General features: G+C 38.0%; 1 protein-coding gene and 1 pseudogene across 1 annotated transcript in view; both read left to right on the top strand.

The window, feature by feature from the left end:
• CR2 (complement C3d receptor 2) overlaps positions 1 to 14948 on the top strand; it is a 46137-nt gene extending 31189 nt beyond the window's left edge. Inside the window, 2 exon segments of the mRNA XM_078155775.1 lie at positions 13109 to 13217; positions 14100 to 14948. Of these exon segments, the coding sequence (XP_078011901.1) occupies positions 13109 to 13202 (94 nt within the window). The 3' untranslated portion in view covers positions 13203 to 13217; positions 14100 to 14948.
• Positions 5 to 8500, top strand: LOC144457805 (small ribosomal subunit protein uS9 pseudogene; annotated as a pseudogene).
• Positions 14949 to 22976: the final 8028 nt, after the last annotated feature.

The following is a 22976-nucleotide window of genomic DNA, read 5'->3' as shown; positions in this document are numbered from 1 at the left end:
GAGTTCAATTATATTGTGTTACAAAATATATAATGCTGTATATGCTTTTCATCAGAAGCTAAGATCGATAAGAGAAATGTTTACAATAAATGCTTAGCTTATTGGTGACTAAAGTACAAAGGGAACTATATCAGGTTCTCATATGAAAGTGGGAAATTCTCTAGGGAAAAAAATTATCATGTAGATAAGGATATTGCGTGATAGAATCATTTAGTGTCTTTTGGTTATTTCAAAATGGATGTTGCTCATAGGTATCTCAAACTTGCTTTGTCCAAAACAGAACTTCTTATCTTTTCCTTCAAAGTCCTACCTCTTGTCTATATCCCAAAGAGATCATTAAAAAGGACCCACATGTACAAAAATATTTATAGCAGCTCTTTCTGTGGTGGCAAAGAATTCGAAATTGAGGGAATGCCCATCAGTTGGGGAATGGCTGAACAAGTTGTGGTGTATGAATGTAATGGAATACTACTGTGCTATAAGAAATGATGAGCACGGGGGTGGAGCCAAGATGGTGGAATAAAAGCAGTGCCTTACTTGAGCTCTCCCCCAAACCCCTCCAAATACCTGTAAAAAATGGCCCTAAACAAATTTTAAAGCAACAGAATCCAGAAAAAGAGAGTGAAACAAATTTCCAGCCCAAGACAACCTGAATAGTTGATTAGAAAGGTCTATCTCGCTGGGCAGGGAGAGGAACACAGTTCAGCTTGGGCATGCAGGCAAAACAGTCCTCAGCCAAGCTGGAGCAGGTTTCAGAGGACTGAATCACAGGCAGCTGTGGTGGTTTCCAGACTTCTCAACCCATGAATGCCAAAGACAACTTAGAAGGTCAGTGGGAAAAGTCTGTGAAGCTTGGTCAGCCCCAGTCCCTGGTGCAGCCCCAGGGTGGCAGCTGCTTCCTGAGCTTCTGGCCCACAGACTGAGGGGGAATCAAGTGACTGATCAGAGGGGGATCACAGGGATCTCTTTGCTGGTACTGAGGCAGGATTCTCTTGCTTTGCCCACACTTGGATCTGGGTCATAGTTCTGGGAGGCGGTCCTGGGGTGAGGAAGAGTGCTGGCGTGGTAGAGCTTGTAGTGGCAGTACAGAAGGAATCCTCCTCATAGTTCCAAGGCAGAAAAGAGTACTTGTGGTCACTCATAGACCAGGGAACAGGCCAAGAAAGGAGTAAATACCTCGTCCCTTCTCAAACCACCTTGGAAGAACTGAAAATTTATGGATCCCTAGAAGTATCTCTGAAAACAGCTGCACAAAACCCCTTAAGCTTAAAACAGTACATTCTCCACACTGGAAGCAGACCCCTACCTTAACAAAGAGTTTATAACTCAAGTAATTGGCTGGGATCATGAGTAAACTGCGCAAAAAAAAAGACACAGAATCTTTCTTTCGTAAGAAAGAAGATCAAAACATACAACCAGAAGAAGACAAGAAAGTCAAAGCTCCTACATCCAAAGCCTCCAAGAAAAATATGAATTGGTCCATGGAAGAGCTCAAAAAGAATTTTGAGAAGCAAGTAAGAGAAGTAGAGGAAAAACTTGGAAGAGAAATGAGAGTAATGCAAGAAAATCATGAAAAACAAGTTGACAGCTTGCTAAAGGAGATCCAAAAAAATACTGAAGAAAATAACATCTTTAAAAAATAGCCTAACCCAAATGGCTAATGAGGTCCAAAAAGCCAATGAGGAGAAGAATGCCTTCGAAAGCAGAATTGGCTAAGTGGAAAAGGCAGTCCAAAAGTTTACTGAAGAAAATACTTCCTTAAAAAATTAGCATGGCCCTTTTATGCTTTGGTGCCGCGTGGGTAATGAGCTGCAGTCTCTGGACCACCACTGCCACCACCACCGCCTCCTCCTCTGCCTCCAGCCTGGCTCTGGGCTTGCACCACCTGCCAGCAGCATGCCATCCAAGGGGCTACTCCAGTCTGTCCAGGCCTTTGGGAGAAAGAAAACTGCCACCGCTGTGGCCTTCTGCAAGAGAGGCAATGGGCTGATCAAGGTGAATAGGCCACCACTGGAGATGACTGAGCCTCGCATCCTGCAGTACAAGCTGCTGAAGCCTATCCTCCCATTAGGCAAGAAACGTTTTGCTAGAGTAGATATCTGAGTCCGTGTGAAAGGAAGAGGCCACGTCGCCCTGATTTATGCTATCCAGCAGTCGACTCTTCTCCAAAGCCTTGGTGGCCTATTACCAGAAATATGTGGATGAGGCCTCCAAGAAGGAAATAAAAGACATCCTTCTCTGGTAAGACCAAACTCTGCTAGTGGCTGACCCTCGTCACTGCGAGTCCAAGAAGTTTGGTGGTCCTGGGGCCTGGGCTCACTACCAGAAATCCTATTGATAAAGCAACTTCTGGGACTGTGGGTCTTTTTGCAATAAATTTGGCATATGACCTAAAAAAAAATTAGAATGGAACAACTGGAAGTTAATGACTTTATGAGAAATCAAGACATTGTAAAACAAAACCAAAAGAATGAAAAAATAGAAAACAATGTGAAATATCTCATTGGAAAAACAACTGACCTGGAAAATAGATTCAGGAGAGAGAACTTAAAAATTATTGGACTATCTGAAAACCATGATCAAAAAAAGAGCCTAAACATCATCTTTCAAGACATTATCAAGGGAAACTGCCCTGATATTTTAGAACCAGAGGGCAAAATAGAAATTGAAACAATCCACTGATCTCCTCCTGAAATAGATCCCTAAAGGAAAACTCCTAGGAATATTGTAGCCAAATTGCAGAGTTCCCAGGTCAAGGAGAAAATATTGCAAGCAGCCAGAAAGAAACAATTCAAGTATTGTGGAAACACAATCAGGATAACACAAGATTTAGCAGCTTCTACATTAAGGGACCAGAGGTCTTGGAATATAATATTGTGGAGGTCAAAGGAGCTAGGATTACAACTAAGAATTACCTACCCAGCAAAACTGAGTATAATCCTTCTGGGGGAAAAAATAGACATTCAGTGAAATAGAGGACTTTCAAGCATTCTTGATGAAAAGACCAGAGGTGAATAGAAAATTTGACCTCAAATACAAGACTCAAGAGAAACGTGAAGAGGTAAACAGGAAAGCGAAATCATAAGGGACTTATTAAGGTTGAAGTGTTTACATTCTTCCATGGAAAGATGATATTTGTAACTCTTGAGACCTTTGTCAGTATTAGGAGAGTTCAAGGGAAAAAACTGTATGTATGTATACATAGATACATAGATAAATAGAGGGCACAGGGTGAGTTGAAGAAGAAGAGGTGATATCTGGAGAATAAAATTAAGGGGTAAGAGAGGATTATACTGGGAGAAGGAGAAAGGGAGAGGTAGAAGGGGGTAAATTATCTCACATAAAACAGATAAAAAAAGGCTTTTACCTTGGAGGGGAAACAGGAGGTGAGAGGGAATGAGTGAATCTTATTCTCATTGGATTTGACTTAAGGAGGGAATAACATACAGACTCAATTGGGTATGGAAATCTATCTTACCCTACAGGAAAATAGGGAGGGAAGGGGACAAGAGAGTAGGGTAACGATAGAGAGGAGGGCAGACTGGGAGAGGGGGTAATCAGAAGCAAACACTTCTAAGGAGGGATGGGGTCAAAAGAGAGAATAGAATAAATGGGGGATGGGATAGGATTAAGGGAAAATATATTTAGTTTTTCACAACATGACTACTATGGAAGTGTTTTGCATGACTACACATGTATAACCAGTATCGAATTGTTTGCCTTCTCAATGAGGGTTGGGGGTGGGATGGGGGAGGGATGAAGGGAGAAAATTTGGAACTCAAAGTTTTAAAAACAAATGTTAAAAATCATTTTCACATGCAACTGGGAAATAAGATATACAGGCAATGGGGTATAGAAATCTGTCCTGCCCTACAGTAAAATTGACGGGGAAGGAGATAAGAGAAGGGGGGGAGACAGAAGGGAGGGCAGATTAGGGGAAGGGGTATTCAGAATGTGTGCCATCTTGGGATGGAGTAGGGATGAGATGGGGAGAAAATTTGAAACTCAAAATCTTGTAGAAGTGAATGTTGAAAACTAAAAATAAACTAATTAAATCTAAGGGAAAAAAAGAAATGATGAGCAGGCAGATTTCAGAAAAACTTGGATAGCCTTATATGAACCGATGCTGAGTGAAATGAGAAGAACCAGGAGAATACTGTACACAGTAACAGCAACATTGTGTGATGCTTTCACTTTCAGTTTGCCTGTGCAAAGTCACAGCACCAGGAAGTGTGATGTTCTGTATGAGGAACAGACAGAAGGCCAGTTCAGATGAACTGAAAGAGAGGCATGTGAAGGGGAGGAATGTTTGATGAGGCTAGAAAAGTCAGCTGGAGCCAAACTGTCAGGAACTGTAGATACCAAAGAGAAGAGTAAGGAGCCATGAGAGCTTTACTCAGCAGAAGAGTGCCATGTCACACCTAGACTTGAAGAAAAACATCACTCTAACATCTGGGTGGAGAATGGAGGGGAGGAATTAGAACCCTGGAGATCAGTTAGAAAGTTATTGCAGTGGTCCAGGATACAAGTGAGAAAAGTTTAAATTAGTGTCATGACTGTGTAATTAGAGGCTAGGGGTCAGCTATGAAATGGAGTGGAGGCTCTTCCTTCAAAACTTAGTTCAAATACCACCTTTGACATGAAATCTTTTGTGGTCCTCTCTTCCAGCTGCTGGTGCCCTCCCTCCCAAAGCTGCATTATATTTATTTTGTTTTTATTTTAGCTATGTATTTGTGTCAGGTTGTTGTTTTTTTTTATTGTGATAGAATCTGAAGACAGGGAATTTCAGTTTTTGAATTTGTATCCTGTGGTCCTAGCTTAGTACCTAAAAAATGCTTATTGATAGAATGAGACATAAAAAAATGCTTATTGGCTAATTAATTTAACTTCAATTTTGCAAAAGACAAAGCTCACTGTTCTTCAGATGGCTGTTTCTTTATATCCTTTTTCTATAATTTCTAAGAGGATATAAAATTATATCCTTTATTTTATACGTAATTAACATTACAGTAAAAATAAACTATGCCTACAAACGTTAGTGCCATCTTTTGCCTTCAGTTCCTTAAGAGCAAACAAATATATTTTCTCCTTAGTTATTTAGTTACTTAGTTAACCTAGTACATGTACACTACATCCAGCTTTCTGTTCACATTGCATTATTCTTTATAGAAACTATTCATATTCCTGCAAAGTTTTACTGTTTGTCATTTTTGTGGCAGTCTGGTACCCATCTCTAACATACCAATCTGTTGAATTTTTTCCAATATATTTGTCATGTACATATAAAAATACATAAAAAGCAGGTCAATCAACAAGCTCTTTAAATCACTTACTATATGCTAGGCACTGTTCTAAATGTGAACAGTTGGGAGAAAGAACCTTTAAGCACAAAGAGGCAGTCGATTCTCAGAGGCAGAGGAAAGAGGGACAGCATTCCTGGCATACTCAACAGCCACTGCAGTAGACAGAGGCCAGTGTACCTGGACTCAAGTCATGGAGAGGGTGATAGCTCCAAGTTATAAAGCACTTAAGTGGTAGAGGAGCTTGAAATGGATCTTAGGTATCGTAGTAAGCCACTGGAGATTGCTGACTTAGTGTATGTGGTATGAAAATACAATTATAATTTTTCTATATTGTGCAATTTTTCTAACAGTATTGATTAAATATGTATTAATTATTATTTAGTTAAACTGTACATTAATCTTATGCAGAGGCAAAGTGCTTCAAATCTGCTTTTGACATATACTGGCTGAGTGAGCCTGGGCTACTTACGTAACCTCTTGATGTCCCAGGCAATGTTCTCAGACTACTATAGTTGCAGAACAGGTTCTAGTATGGATTGGTAGAAGTTATCTTCCTGGGAGACATCAGTGAAGTCATAGGCCTAGACAAAAACTAATCTTGTGTAGGCATAGTGGATAAAGTGCTGGGCTGGTAGGCCGAAATATCTAGATTCAGATCCCATCTCTGCCACCAGTTGTGTGACTCTGCATACATCACTTCAGCTTATGTCTCATGCAACTCCCTAGGGCTGCACTCTTAAGTCAGAGATGGACTGCGTTGGCATAGAGAGGATCCACACTGACAAAATCAGAGATCTTTAAATATTGGTAATATTAATCTTGCATATGAATTCAATTCCATCTTCTAGTATTCCATGTTCAGCTGATATTTTTAATCTCCTGGGTATTTTTATGATTGTCACTTTTTAACCTTTTTTTTTGTACTCTGAAAAGTCAAATCTCATGGTTGCCTTTTTTTTTCTTTTCAACATACCACTTTCTGAAATCTATCCTAGTTAAGTTTGGAGGGTATCATCACCAAGAGGCTGGGCAGGTGCCAGTGAATTCTTTGGCCATGGCAACCCACAAAACAAAGAAAAACACAAAGTGTTAGTTTTTCACAACATGTCTACTATGGAAGTGTTTTGCATAACTGCACATGTAAGGCCTGTATTGACTTGCTTGCCTTTTCAATGAGGGTGGGTGGGGTGGGAGGAAAGGAGAAATTTTGGAACCCAAAGTTTTAAAAACATATGTTTAAAAAAAATGTTTCCACATGCAACTGGGAAATAAGAAATACAGGAAATGAGGTACAGAAATCTATCCTGCCCTACAGGAAAATAGAAGGGGAAGGGGATAAGAGATAAAAGGGAGGGCAGACTAGGGGAAGGGGTATTCAGAATGCATTCCATCTTGGGGTGGGGTAGGGCCAAGATGGGGTGAAAATACGGAAGTCAAAATCTTGTGGAAGTTAATGTTGAAAACTAAAAATAAATAAATTTATATTTAAAAAAAACCATAATCAGTTAGTTATAGAAATCTGACTTGCCCTATAGGCAATAGGAGAGAAAAGGGGAAGGTAAAGGTAGGGGAGATAGAAGGGAGGGAAGAAGCAGTAAGGCCAAAGGGGAAGAAAAGGGAAAGGGATAATAGAAGGGAGGAGGGACTGAAGGAGGCAAAGGAGCAAAACACTAATGAGGGGGAAAAGGAGAAAGGAGAAAGAAAAGCATAAACAGAGGGAAAAAAGGATGGAGAAAAAGACACAGATAGTAATAACCATGAAAGTTGAATCGCTATCTTTTTGTTTCTCTCTTCTGTTGAGTTTTGTTTCCTCTTTCTGATGGTTCCTCCTATTGGCTTTAATTTTTACTTACAACTTCACTAATGTGAAAATATGTTTAATAGGAAGGTAAATGTAAAGCCTATATCAGATTGTGTGCCATCTTGGGGAGGGTGGTGGGGAGGAAGGGGGAGAAAAAGTTTAAACTCAAAAGCATATGGAAGTGATTGCTGATAAATCAAAATAAATTAATAAAATTAATAATAATAATAATAACAGTAATAATAACTAACATTTACATAACACTAAGTTTTGCAAAGTGCTTTACAGATATTATCTCATGACTAAAGACTCATGATGGCCAATGCTATCCACATCTAGAAAAAAAATCTATGGAGTCTGAATGCAGATCAAAACACACTATTTGCTCTGTCTCTCTCTCTTTTTTTTTTGTTTCTTCTTTCTCATAGTTCCTCCCATTGTTTCTAATTCTTCTTTACAACATGATTAATGTGGAAATATAATATAAATATATATGTACAGCCTATATCAGATTGTATGCTATCTTGGGGACAGGTAAGGAGAGGGAGGGGGAGAAAATTTAGAACTCAAAATTTTATGGAAGTGAATGTTGAAAAGTAAAACTAAATTAATTAATTAAATTTTTAAAAAAGTGCGCTAAGAATCACAGTTTTCAGCCTGGCTATAAACATCACCCTACCAGTTTGTACTCTTAATATGAGATCCTGGTCCAGTTAGCAGCAAGAAGACACATTACATACCAGTCTTGAGAAATGAAACCAGAAAACAAAAAAGAAGTCTCAGTTAAATGAAAAGCTGGCTCACAAATTTTCATTGACAAGGCTTTAAATAAGTAAACTAATGGAATTGATTTTATTATGTAGCCAAAGGAAAAAAAAACCAAACAAACAATTTGATGGGAAATGTGTCATCTTATATTACACCATATTGCAAAAAGAGTATCATTAAATTAATTATAGCTTATTTTTGCCAAAAATCTTTCAGTGAGGATGATGTAGAGAAATTGTACAAAGAACTTGATAAGACCTTTCAAATTTAATCAGTATTTACTTTGATGCTTGGTGACCTCAGTGAAAAGCTACATGCAGGGAAAGACAATGAAAAATGTTTCTCTGATGTTGTTTGGTGTTAGCCATGTCTTGTGTTGGATTCCATTTGAAGAACATTATCATGATATAATTGTGAACCTTTAAGTCTTTGGCTACATCATTTTTTTAGAAATAAATGTGCAATACATGATCACCAAGCCACCCATGGGTTGTTCTTTGCTGTTCTTTGGAAACAGAATAAAACTAACTTGTCAGTTTCCTTTATTTGCTTTTCCAAGAGAACCCTGTGAACCATCTTTGGTTGTGATATTTTGACTAATATGTTATAATAAATCATTTTGTGCTTATCCACTGATGTATAATATCTCTTTTTCACCTTCATTTAAATTTCCTATATTAGCCATACTGCACAGTCATTGATGTTATTTCATTATATTTCTTTTTTCATCTGACCTAGTTTATCTGTTTTTGGTTTTCCCATTTGCTATTCAAATCCACTTAAAGTTTTGAGGTTGAGCAAGCTTGGTTTCTTTTTACTTTTTCTTTTCTTTCCTATACTATTATTGTTCTAGCTTAAGGTTATCTAAACCAATGCTGTTTTTGTAGTAACATCCATTATATATTTATAACCAAAATCTACACTGTTGAGTGATCGTTTGGGTGATCATCAGTTCTTTGTCTTCTCAGTTACAGCCTCATCATCCATATCATGTCCCCAAACTATCAATGTTCCCCCTGATTCTACCCTTGACCCTTTTCTTTACACCTTCTACACTCTTGGTAACCTGGTTTGCTCCCTTGGGTTTATGAACATCACACACACACTCACTCACTCACTACAATTGGATATCCCAGACACATCTCAAATTCAGCATATCCAAAACTAGACTCATTACCATTCATCTTCTCCCACTCATCCCCTCCTCATACCTCTTCCAAATTTCCCTATTTCTGTTGAAAGTACCAGGGCCATACTCAAAGCCTATCCATCTTGTCAGTACCCTCTAGAGTTCGTCTTCTGCTGGCATAGTCTTTTTTTTCCCCCTTTACCTCCACTTCCTCACTCTATTTATTTTTAAATATTTTTTTTATTTTAAACTTAAATGCAAAATAAGAAAAGAAAAAAAAACATTGTGCTGTGCAAAGCAGAACATAAGAGAGGATTCAAAATATAAAGCAATAATTTCCATTTCAAGAAGGCCTGTAAAATAAATGCTACCCATTGTGTTCAGAGATATCCATCTTTCCTTTGCTTCCTTGTAGGTTTTCTTTTGTCTCTGCTGTGCATTTTTTACTTTGTTCTTTTTCCCCCTTCCTCTCCTTTCTCTCAAGAAGGCTACAATTAAGCTCCGATACACACACACACACACACACACACACACACACACACATACATGTATATACACATATACATATATATACACGTATACATACATATGCACATACATACACTCACATACATAGATACCTATATTCATATACACATATACATTCATCTGTATCTATGTAAGACCATACTATATACTTGTTTATCCCTTGTTTCTCTGAAGGTAGATAACATCTTCCTTCCTAAGTCCAAGTCTCTCCATATTTTTCTATATCCACCAACTCGTCATTTCCTACACCACAGCAATATTCCAACCTTATACTGTGTAGTTATTTTAAATAGTCTAAAACAATATTGATGAATGTGGCTGACATATAGTGTAGTTTCTCTATTTTTCTCTTTTGATTAAATCTATTTTAGCTTTAATTTTGTCTGAGATCATGATTACTGCCCCTACTTTTTTTTTCCTAATAAATTCTGCTCCTGGTTTTGTTTTATGTTTATGTGTACCTCTTATTTCCTATCCTTCCTGACTCCTCTGCTTTACTTCTAACTGCTACCTTGCCTTCCTGTTGCTTAACCTACCTGCCTTCCAAGGATCCCTCTGTTATCCTTCCCGCCCCACCTTTTCCCCTTGACTTCTTGTTTCTATCTGAATTTAGAAGACTTTTATAGCCTTCCAAATATATACATTGTTCCCTCTTTATCCTATTCTTGTTCATCTAGACACCGTTCTATCCTCCCCCTTATCTTATTCCCTCACTATCCTCTCCCTCCTCCCTATCCCCTTAGCCTTTTATTTCCTTCTGAATTTAGAAGACTTTTATATCCTTCTAGATACATACATACATATGTATATATGTGTACATATATGTATTTATGTATTATACATATGTGCATGCATATGTGTGTTTATGTGTACATATGTATGTATGTGTGTATGTACTGTTTCCTTTTTAACCTATTCCCAATGAGAATAGGGTTCCAGAACTACCAGCCCTCTTCCCCCATCTAATTGCTCTGTGTTAGTTCTTCTTGCATCTCATTTGTATAACATAATTACTCTTTTTACCTTTTCCTAGATGGTATTACTTTTTAGAATCACATCATATGCAACTCTACTCCAGTCTTTCTTTTGAACTACCCAATTACTAATTATAATCTTAGACTTGCAGTTTACATTTCCTCATATGAAAAGTAAACAGTCTGTCCTTACAGAGTCCCTTGTAATTAGTCTTTGATGTTTACCTTGTATTTCTCTTGGATCTTGTGTGTCAGATTTTCTATTAAATTCAGGTATTTTTGCAATAAAATCCTGAAAGTCTGGCAGTTCATTAGATGTCCATTTCTTTCCATTCAGGATTATGCTTAACTTTGCTGGGTATGATGTTTTCAGCTGCAACCCAGCTCTTCAATATGTAGTATTCCAAGACCTGCAGTCTTTTAGTGTCGCCACTGCTATGTCTTGTTTGATTCTAATTGTTGTTCTGCCATATTTTAATTTTTTTTCCCACTGTTTCTCATATTTTCTCCTTGGGCTGGGAGTTTTGGAATTTACCTATGCTCTTCCTGTAGGTTTTGCTTGTAGGATCACTTTCAGGTGGTGATCAGTGGATTTTTTCTATTTCTACTTTCTTCTTGTTCTAAAACTTCAGGACAATTTTCTTTAATTATTTCTTGTATTGTATCAAGATTCTTTTTTTGATCATAGCTTTCAGGTAGTCCAATTATTCTTATATTTTCTTTTTTTGACCTGGTCTCCAAATCAGTTGTTTTTCTTATGAGATGTTTCACATTGTCTTCTATTTTTTCATTCTTTATATTTTGTTTTATTACTTCTTGGTCTCTTATAACTCTGCTGGCTTCCCCTTGCCCAATTCTAATTTTCAAGGAGACGTTTTCTTCCTTAAGATTCTGGATCTCCTTTTCTAGTTGGTTGACTTTCTTTTCATAATCTTCTTGCTTTTCTTAGATTTTTTTTTTAATTTTTCCTCAATCTCATTTCATTTTTAAAGTCTTTTTTAAGTTCTTCTTTGAATTCTTTTTGGGCAGGTGACCATTTGACATTACTTTTTGGGGTAGGAGAGGCCCTTTTTTTGCTTCAGTCTCCTCCTCTGAAGATGAACCCCTGTCTTCCCTATTCCCATAGTAACTTTCTATGGTTGGGATTCTTTCTCCTTTGCCTGCTCATTTTTTTTTAATTTGTGGCAGCTTATTTTTTGTAATCACTTCTAGTTCGGGGGCATGGGGGATGATGCCTCTGGCCTCAGATTCTCCTTCTGTTCTCCCCTCTAGCCTGAAACCAAAACCAAGAACTCTGCCCTCCTGTAATGCCCGCAGCCCACGGGGTTCCCCCGCCACTGTTTCTGCACTCACTAGTCCTTTGCTGCTTCTTTCTCACCAAGGGCTGCATTTTAGCAGCACAGCTGAGCCTGGTGTCTCTTTTCAGCTGAGGTTCCCTCAGTGTTCTCTGGCTCAGATGCCCTCCCCACACTGTCCAGGAGGTGAAAATTCCTGTGGCTGGGGCACAGGCTACCTCCCAACCCAACTAGCCCCAGGGCTTACAGCTTACTGTTTCAGCAGAACTGGCTGGAGGTGTTTATATTTCACAGGAACCAAATCTCAGGTCTTCTCCAGCTATCCCAGAAGGACCACTGTTCTGCCCCACCTCTTCCTTATTTTTACCACTCTACATTCACCCTGAGGTACTATTTTGTCTTGTTTGTGGAGAAAATCTGGAGAGCTTGGAATTTTCTGACCTACTCCTCCATCTACCCAGAATCCTCTCCTCTACATCATGGCATAGTCTTAGAGAACCTAGGGACACCTGCATGCTACAATGAGTCACTGGAGTAGGACTGAAGAATATGTAAGGCTCTTGAACCTAGATATTTAAAGGAATACATATACATATATATGTATATGTATAGGTACACACATACACACACATACATACACACCCCATAAATGCAGAAAAGTTTTTGTTTTTTAAATGAGAATTTGAGGGTTATTTTCAGACAACTTTTTTCTATAGAAACCCATCCCTAATTTTATAAGAAAGCTAACATAGCTTAATTTAGAGAAATCTATTCTAGAACTTTTTAAGGAAATAGCTATTTTTAAAAATTAAGTAGATTCATTAGATACAAATAAATTTTAAAGCCTCTAATGTTATAAGATAGTAAAAAAATAAAGTAGAAGGGAGAGAGAGAAGGAAGAAAAGAAGGAAGGGCCAACTTGTGCAAAATTATCACCTGCACTGTTACATTCATTTTATGGCCTTTTGGAATAGGTTAAATTGTGGTGATAGTATGATAAAATCTTTTCCTTTGAAAAACTGAATTTGGTCTTAGAAGCTCTTTAGGCCTTCCTACACTGTATCTTTTGGATGATCGTAACTGTCAGGTTCTTTCCAAGTGAGTTTTTACAAGCTACTGGGAAAATAAGTTTAATAAAATTGACCGGGCAAGCACTTTTAAGATTTTCTGAGTGTGGTTTTTAGTTGACTTTAAAATTTTTAAAGTAGGCATGTAGCCAAATCTTAAAAATAGTTTAGTAACTTTAGTCTCCTTTCAAAACTAAAATTTTTGATGAATAATTTCTCTTGTATTTTTCTTCTTCTATTTAGCAATTATTATACTAATGAAAATTGTAAAGAAGTAGCTATCCATTTAGAGACACAAGAAGCTTGTAATAGTGATGCTTACAGCTTTGCAACTTAAACAGTAAGCTAACAGGTATTTAATCAGTTTTGAATATTTTTATCAAGCTATGCTCTGAACTAGGTATATTGATGGTTACCACTTGAAATATTCTCACTGTATGAATTAAACATGCCTAAAAAATCTAAATGTAATGGTAATTTATTTCTAATTTTCAAAATTTATAGCTTTTAATAACTACTTACTTCATATGCCTGAATATCACCTTGCTTGTTCACTATTTTGCATAGAGCTGGCTATATAGTTGTTAATATTTATACATATATAATTAATAATATTCATATTTGTGTAGTATTTTATGGCTTACAAAATGCTTTCCTCATAGCTCTTGAGGAGATAATGCAAGCATTATCCTCATTTCACTGATGAAGGAAGGTAAAATATTAGGAAATACCTTGCTTTAAAATAATGCAACTTGCCAGACCAAGATATTAGTGAGGATTTTATATATACATATATATATGTATATGTCATTCTCTTTACAAAATAATTTTTCATTGTATGAAGAAATATTACCACAAGTTTTATTATATGCAGAACTTATATGACATTTGAAATATCTAACCAGCATGTGATTCATATGCCATTTTTATATGGATTTGCTCCATAAATAAAGGTATATCCATAATTTGGACATAGAGACAATTGAGCATCTTAATAAAAAAGGAGTGAGCTTGGGGGACGTTGTAATGCCAAAATTTCAGACTTTCCCATATAAAGAGAGAAGTTTTTTTAAAAGGGCAAGTAACTTAGAATGTAAACATCATAGTCATCATGTTTACATGTTTTATGCCACTAATCACTTATGAATAGAGTGCCACAGTTGTCTGCATTGAAAGTTTGTACAGTATAATTGCTATTTATTTTACCACCTAAAAAAGAAACCTGTTATTTCAGTTGCCACTAAATGCTGTGAAACTGGAGAGTGATTTGGGAATGCAGCTTTAACCTCGATTTGAAAGAAACCACCCTGCTTATGGAAGGTGTGCCCACAGGACATCAGACAGAGTCTTGGAATTGATTTTACAGAGATGCAACTTTTATTAGAACTTGAATTCTCAGGTGGGACAAAGCAAGGCTGCCTTGTGATGGTGGAAACTGAATTCCATTGCTGTTTTCTTCCCACTAACTTTAAGAAGGATCTTCATGCCTGGCATCTTGCCAGGATGCAGCTACAAAGACTTGCAAACTTATGAAGCTTACACATTTATCATATCAACCCTTATTAGAAGTTTCTTTTTTGTTGTTTAAGTTGGACTAGCTAAATTCTGACTATCTTCTTTCAACCTAGCCATTCTCTTTCTTTTTTGTTATCAGCATACTGATTGTTATTTGCACACTGAACTTGAGACATGATTTTAATTATTTAAAGAAAGATGGTGAAAATCGTTTTTCTTGACTTTGCTCACTTTGGCAGTTTTTCTTTAAAAAAAATTAAAAGCTGTTTAAAACAATTTCTTTTTCAGTTTTAAAGATAGCATTTTGTTTCTTTTTTTCCTCAGGTTAAAGTTAGTTCAGTATCTATCTTGAGTTTCCCTATGACCCTGTGATTCATGAAAGTGATGTCATGAAATAATTTAATAAAATTATTAAATGAGATAACTTGACTGCCAATGGGAGGAATTTGGGAGGGAAAATATTGAAGCTTTTGATGCTGCTTTATTTGTATTTCAAAAGTTGTAGTTTCTTATTTTTAAAAGGTGTTAAACCTATGAACTAACAAATAAAAATTATTTCTATAGAAAATTTCGCAAGCCTATATGAATTGTGTTATACATGAAAATTTCCGTTTATTTGAAATTCTCACTGTATCAACCAAGAAGTAAAACTGCATGTGGCAGGTATTTTTACTAGGAAATGTTCCTGTCAATTATATGTGATACTAATGGGTCTAGGGATTCTTTTAGAAGGTGAAATTTACCACCATAAGTCTTTTCCTGGCCTATATAACAAATTTGTTGATTAAAATATAATTGTGAAATATATAACAAAAAAAGATACAATAAAGCATAAGTAATGTTTTTAAAAAGAAAGAAAAAGTTAGTAAAAGTAGGGGCAGCACCAGAAGGCTTAGAGAACCATCCTTCCAGAAGTTAATCTGACCCACTGGATCAGCCCTCCCAGTATGCCAATGGGCTCTTACCTTACTCAGAAGAGCAGAAGCTGAGCATGTCTGTGGGTAAGCAACCCAATCCTGTTTTGCCTAGCCATTTTGCTATTAATAACACTGGTTTATATGGATTATTCCTCTGGAATGGCTCCAGAGACCCAGAATTAAGTTCAGAGATTATTTTATTCATTTTTGTATTCTCACAATGCCTTGCATTTAGTAAATAATTACTTGGTGAATGAATGAATGAGTCATTTATGCAATCCTGTCATTTCTATATGATCATGTTCTTTATAAGTGTGACTCACCATTAGAGTTCAAAGTCTTGCCCTTTTAAACTTCTGCCTGATAACCCTGAACTCTATCCATACCAGAGCACAGGAGTTTAGACTTACTTGAGGTCCTTTGCAACCCTATTCACAGTTGGACCATCAGTAAGGTTGTTACCTAGGTGGGTCAGACCTAGAGCTGGCCTGGCCACTTTGGCCTTTCATTATGTTGCCCAGTCACTGCTGCCTGATTGTTCAGGAGTCTGAAGAAAAATGAGAGCTCCAGGACCTAGGAGGCATTTGACAATTGGTTATGTTGCTAAGGCTGTTTCCAGGAACCTGAGATGGTATCCTGAGCCAACCTGGTAAAATAAATATTTACACAGATGTTCTCCATCTCTTTATTACACAGGTTCCCAAAGTAGGTGATACCATGGTTGGGGGGGGGGGAGTGTTTGCTGGTATGATCCAGGGTCGTGATAGTAGCCTTCGGTGCAATTGGGGGGCGTTGAATAAAAATAAGGGGTGGTTGAAGCATAAGGAAAGAAAAGAAAAATTTGAAAATCCATTCATACATGTTTAATCTGTTATGTAACAGAGTTTAAAGTCATACTGATTACATTATTTTCCAGATAAACACACAAAATGCAAGTTATCACCGATCAATGGTCAAGTCCATCAAGATGTCTTAATGAGCAAGTACTGGCAAACCACCATGTTGTGCATTGTCGGGAAGTCCAGCATGCATCGGCAGGAATATGCATGTGTAATGACTTGTTTACAAATATGATACTATATGGTTACATGACTCGATATTGCATCATCAGAATTTTAATACAGGAAAAAACCCACAAATTTATAATAAATCATAAAATTTAAGATGTCATTTGAAAAAATATTTTATATATTTTTTGAAATGATGCAAATTTCAAAAACACTTAAAAGGTTAAAGAAAGTAGATTTCCAGAGGGGTGCTGAGTAATTTTTTAAGAGGGCAGTAGGCCAAATAAGTTTGGGAACCCCTACTTTATAAGAAAAAAAAAACCTCAGCATAGTCCTACTGATTCCTTCTGACCACAACTTGATCTCCCAATACTTCCTACGCAAACTTCCCACTGATCTACGCATATGGAACACTAACACATTATCTGTTTCTTCTACTTGTTTTCATACATTTTCTTCAAGCTGATAGTAAGCCTCAAGTCTAAGGAGTCTCCAGGACTTTCCTGATACATTTCTGGAGAAGACAGCCTACCTTTCTATCATTCATGCTAGGTTGACAGGTTCGGGGTTTAAGTGGGCCACAAGCTTAATTGAAGTGATAGTGTGACATGGCAATCAAAAAACTCCTGCAAGCTAAGGCTAGGTTAAAAAAAAGTGTCCAGAAATGGAAAAGCAATAGTAGCCCTGCTAAAACTCTTGTCTCATTTTGAGTATCGTATTTACGTCTGGCCATGACATTTTTGGAGACATTGACAAGTTAGAGTGTATGACTATGACCACGATGATGAGTCTATGCCATATGAAGACCAAGTGAAGGACAGGGAATATTGTGCCTGGAGAAAAGACTTTTAGTGGAAAGAAAGGACAAATACGTGACTATATTTGAAATGCAGTGATGCGAACTTGTCCAGCTGAGCCCTAGAGGGCAGAACTGGGAACAACTGGTGTTGCTTGGAGAGGAGAAGATTTCAGCTCAACACGGGGGCATCAGAGCTGTGCCAAAGAAGAACGGGCCCCTTGAGGACAGTGACTGTCTTTTTTCTTTTGTATCCCTGACTCTTAGCACAGTGCCTGGCACACAGTAGGCACTTCATAAGTGTTTATTAAGTGGCTGACCTCAAGAGATAGTGGTTTCTCCCCACAGGAAATTTTCAAGTGGAAGTTGGATGGCCACTTATTAAGGCTATTGTATAAAAGAAGTTTGGGGGGTTTGGGGGTTTAGGGTGGATTAAGTAACCTTTGAGATTACTTTGGAATCTGAGAATCTGATTCTTTGACATAGCTGCCTTAGTGGCCTACAGTAGGGAGTTAGCAATAACCATTTCTCATCTCTTCTTCCTCTCATCAGTACCCTTCACTTCATGACATCTGTAGATCCACATCATTCATTCTGGCCGTGAGACACTTTACCCAACTCCCATCAAGACCCACTTGACATTTAAAAAAATCTCTGAGGGAGAGTGGTTTGGAAATTCTCTTACCATGTGGAGTTGCTAGAGCTATTAAAGAAATGAGGCTCTTGTCCAGGCTTTTAAGGCAAGTAAGTAGTGACGTTACTGAAACCCTAGACACTCAGACAAAATGGTTATCATTAGGACAATGATTCTCTAGAACCACATAGCTCTGGATTTCATTCTAGCTAGTAAGTGTTCTTATCAGAAAACAGTGATGGACCAACATTCTTGGCACATCTGACAACATCCACTTGGCTGATCATGTTAGAAAACAGGTGACAAAACACCATGAGGTTAATTAATGGGATTCAGAATCTCTGGTGAGCCCTTGGTTTTGCTGTTATACATGTTACTCGTGATTATTCTACTCCCTGGAATTTGTATAAGAAGAACTATATGATGGTATTCAACACATTCTGACATAAATATGAAAAGATTTTAGCCAAGGAGAAAGAAGTGTAGCATATGCACACAGATTGCTTAACTGAAAGAGAGGAATATGAAGGGGAGGAATGTGTGACCAGGCTGGGAAAGTTGGCTGCAGCTAGACTGCCAGGAACTAGAGATACCAAAGAAAAGAGTATTTGATCTTAGGAGAAGCAGGAAGCCATGACAGTTTGACTCAGCAAAACAGTGACACATCTAAATAGAAGTATTTGCATGTCCATATAAATGTGTGTGTGTGTGTGTGTGTATACACACACACACACATATATATGTATACACACACACGTGTGTGCAGGTACATGTAACTGTATATTTGCATATATACATCCGTATATGGATAGTCGTATATACATATTGCATATAAGTATATATGTGAATGTATATACATGTATGTAAATTTTGTGCATACATGTATATACACATGTAAGTATATATAACATATACATATATATAGTCAGTTCTGCTATAACTTTTGCCTTGAAAATTCAAATTTGTTCCAGCATGATTGACATATTAGAGAATGATTTGAGCATAATGCAAATTTTGTTTTTCTCTACGTAGTTTCCTCCACAAGATATAACAACAGAACTCAGAAAAGTGCACCACTTCACAGTAAATGAAATTGTCAACCTGTCTGATGCTGACTTCCACAGCAAACTTCAGGTCTTTTGCAAGGTAAAAGGAAATATTTATTAACTATCTTCTGGTGCTGCAGGAACAGTAGAATAGGAGGGATGGTTCACTCCTCCCCCACCTTCTACCATGACCTCTGAGATGCTGCCCACTGAGGTCAGGCCACCTTCTCACACATCGTGTCTCACCTTCATCAACTCATACCTTGCATGATCCCCCAGCATCTGGACAGCAGCCAAAGGCCGTTGGACACTGCCACCATTTATTAGAGTATTTATGTGATTTTTTCATGGGCAACTAGGTGATTCAGTGGATAGAGCACTGGTCTTGGAGTCAGGAAGACTCATCTTCATGACTTTAAATCCAGCTCACCCACTTACTAGTTGTGTGACCCTGGGCAAGTCACTTGACCCTGTTTGTTTCAGTTTACTCATCTATAAGGAGGAAATGGCAAACTACTCTAGTATCTCTGCCAAGAAAACCCCAAATGAGGTCACAAAGAGTCAGACATAACTGAAAAAACTGACTGAAATAGGTGGTACAGTGGATAGAGCTCTGGCCTTAGAGTCCAGAGGACCTGAGTTCAAATCCGGCCTCAGACACTTGATGCTTACTAGCTGTGTGACCCTGGGCAAGTCACTTAATCCCAATTGCCACAACAACATCAAGAAATTTAAATATATTTCTTAACTATGTAACATGTATAAAACTTTATTGGCATTTTTATTAAGTTCCTATTTTCTCTATGTATCACTGATGCAGTTTTTGAGTGTCATTAACCTAACTCCATTTTCTGCATAAGTTCTGTGGTTTTTATTGCATGGCTTTGCATGAGTGATTTTTATTAACATATATGTTACATTATAGCAGAGCTGACTGTATATGTATTTATGTGTAAGGATATGTATGTATATGTAAATAGCTATGCAATATGTGGGTGGAACTGGTTTGGTGAGTTTCTGATTGTGTGAGTGGGTGTATATATATATATGTATACATATATGTACACATACATACATATTATACACACACACACACATATGTTATTGGCATCCCAGGGAACCAAAAATTACTTCCTGCATTTTACCATTCATCTCCATCTGATGCTTCTTCCCTTGCTTCTCTCAGTGACAGGTTTAAGGGTGACAGCGGCCCATGAGAGAATTATGAGCCCTTCTCTGTAGGCCTGAGAAGCCTCCATTGTTCTTAGGCTGTTTTGAGTCCTTTACCAAAGCAGCCTCTTCAGGAAAAGGAAATAACAGCCCAGGGGCCCACAACAGGCTCCTTGTCATCTATAAATGGCAACATAGCAGTAGTTCTCACGGAGAGGGCATTGAAATGTCATATTTGGAAGGAAAATCTGACTTTATGCAGCACACTTGTTACATCCAAGGCAGTTAAATGTGTTTTGATTGATGAATTTTTGTAGCTTTGGTAGAAGCTATGTATACATGGTTCCCTAGTACATGGTCTGGGAATATAAACAAAACACCATCAGAAAAGGTAATTGTTTCGGGGGAAGATCTAAATATGTGTAGTTGGCTTTGAAATGAAAGTTGGCTTTGAACTTGACTTCCTCTGCTCCTCTCCATTGGCATGGATAACTGAGAATACACTAGAATCATTATTGTATTCAGAATTTTGTTAAACATAAATTTCCCAAACTCATTTCATATCTCTTGACCATGATCACATGTTGCTCCTCAATTTGAAAATAATGAACCATAATTTCTAATTTTCTGACTTTCTTCCTAGGAAAATCCACCTCATCTACCCCTACAGGTCACTTCCTGTTCTTCTCACATATTTTACTGAATCATTCTTGCTAAGCAGGTAGTATAGGCTATCACATGGCTTCTTGCCCCTTGTGCTCTCAAGGAAATGGCAGTTGAGTGTGTCAGGATCATCGGAAACCACTTTGCCAGGCTTGCTCTCTTTCCCCAAAATCAGACTCTGTTTATAAGGCTTCCCATTCCCTTTGAGTGTCTTCCCTTATAGAGTCTTTGGCACTTTATCCATAGGTGTTTCCACCACTAAGAGATGGCCATTTCCTCAGAAAAATACCAGAATGGGATCTGAGTTCACAGAATTCACACACTCATTTTTCTTGCTGGTGCCTTCCAACCTCCCCCAGGCTAGATGCAGCTGGACAGCTCCAATTACCCAAAGACTCAATTACTAGTAGTCCAAGGAGACAGAAGGAGTGTAAGAGGAAGAGATCCAAGATGAAGGAGAGGTTAACATTGAAAAAGGAGTTCCAAAAGGCACAGGAGGAGAATCAGGCAAGGGAGGCTAGGGATTGTGAGTTGGGGAGTGGAACTGGGCTGAACTGAATGGAGATGAAGGTATAGAGCTTGGTAGCAGTAGAATAGAGCTGGTGCCTAGACCACTGAGTCTGAATGACAGGAATTGGGGAGTGGGAAGTTAAGAAATGGCCTAGAGTGAAGTGTTATAGTAAAAGCATGTAGTCTCATTTAAAATATTGCTGTCATGGGGCTTCACCCAATCAGACCTCCCCCTCATTCACCTGTGAATAGGAGTATGGTGTCTTACTTCAGTAAGACAGAATGAAAGCTTCCTAAATTTCCCACTGTACTCTGTTTTAGAAGGCATGTAACTGTGTGGTACACTTTACAGTTATTTCTTTCCAAATGCTTAGATTTTTTAAATGTGCTTAAAGGAGTAAATTCTCAACTGTTCAAAAACCTTGCCTATCCAAAATGATGCCTTTTCTGAAGGTTCCTGTATAGCTGTGGTTTACTATAACTTTGTGGTGAATTTCTATATATTCCCTAAAAAACAAGAGCCGTGTCTCCTGTTTCTGAATGCCTATAGACAGTTTCTCTTCATTTTCCCAATTGAACTAGCTTTCGTAGGCTGTTAATTAGTTTTTAGGAAGATCTTGGAAATGATGGAAACAAAGCACATGTAAAGAGTGCTCTTTTATGGGCAGGGGCCCTGACAGTTAGCATGGAGGGCTCTCCAACCAGCTCATGCCCCTGCACTTGCTACGCTCCCTCTTGATATGGCATTGGATGGCAAATTCCTCTGTAATATTTTCTGTGGCTGGCAACCATCCTATTTACGTCTCTATAGTATAGGTATAGTCAGTTGTATTCTATGTTAGCTGCATTTCAGTGGATAAGAACTGGAAGTTATCTCAGCTGATACACTCCTGGGTGATTTTTGAAGACTGTGCCAGAAAGCCCTGATCTCTAGTAGACCCTACCAAGATGGAAGGGTTTTGAGTGTGGATCTTGGCAACTACGGTGTGCCTGTCAATTGAAAACCAAAGCACAGTGAAGCTTGTGACCCGAGAGTTGGCCATCAATGATTCTTTTGGAGGTAGCAGCTACTGCACCCACATTGATACGATTGTGGCTCTTTCAAATATGGCAAGCCATTTTGGCTGGAGGCTATGGAGAATGACAGACGAGAACATCTGAGCAATGAGAACAACCAAAGGGGCCTGCAAGCAGAAGACCCACTAATGCTACCAGTCAGATGGAGCTTTAGGAAAATGAAAAGGGTCTATGATGAATAACTGCTAACTCCCAGGAGCTTAGGAATGATGCAGGAGGCAGAGCTGCAGGACACATGGTTGACAACATCCCTGGGACAAGCAACCACCAACTGCATATATCTTGGATCTAGATCCACACTCAACATTTCAACAAAGCTTCCCTTTGTGGCCAAGACCTTAGGAAGTGATTTCATATACTTAACATTATTTTTACCCAGAACCATAAAGACAGAGATTGGTACTGGAGTCCTTATGAAGCCAGGTATAAAGATGAAATGGGTTCTGGGTTTTCATTTGGAAAATTGATAAAGCTGCTTGCTTTCAACTTTAATGAGTTGAAAAAATGTAAGCCCACTGGACTGGACAAAACAGGGGAAGCCCTGTTTTGTATGATGCTACATGCAGTACTGACATTCAATAAACAAGAAATTATAATAGAGTTTTCTAAATGGCTAATTTATTTAAATAGGAAGCACACTGGTAGGGATGCCGGATCTACAATTGTAAGTAGTTGATATCTAGGGAAACACTGGTATCTGGAACTTTTTAGGGACTATGGGATAATTGCATATTGCAGATTAACTTCATGTCTGAGAGACACATGGCTTTAGGTTT

The sequence above is a fragment of the Phascolarctos cinereus genome, unplaced genomic scaffold (assembly GCF_003287225.1).
Source record: "Phascolarctos cinereus isolate Bilbo 61053 unplaced genomic scaffold, phaCin_HiC Scaffold_5;HRSCAF=322, whole genome shotgun sequence".
In the NCBI taxonomy this organism is placed as follows: Eukaryota; Metazoa; Chordata; class Mammalia; order Diprotodontia; family Phascolarctidae; genus Phascolarctos; species Phascolarctos cinereus.
Note: the sequence above shows the minus strand (reverse complement) of the source record. Positions and strands in the feature narration are given on the sequence as shown.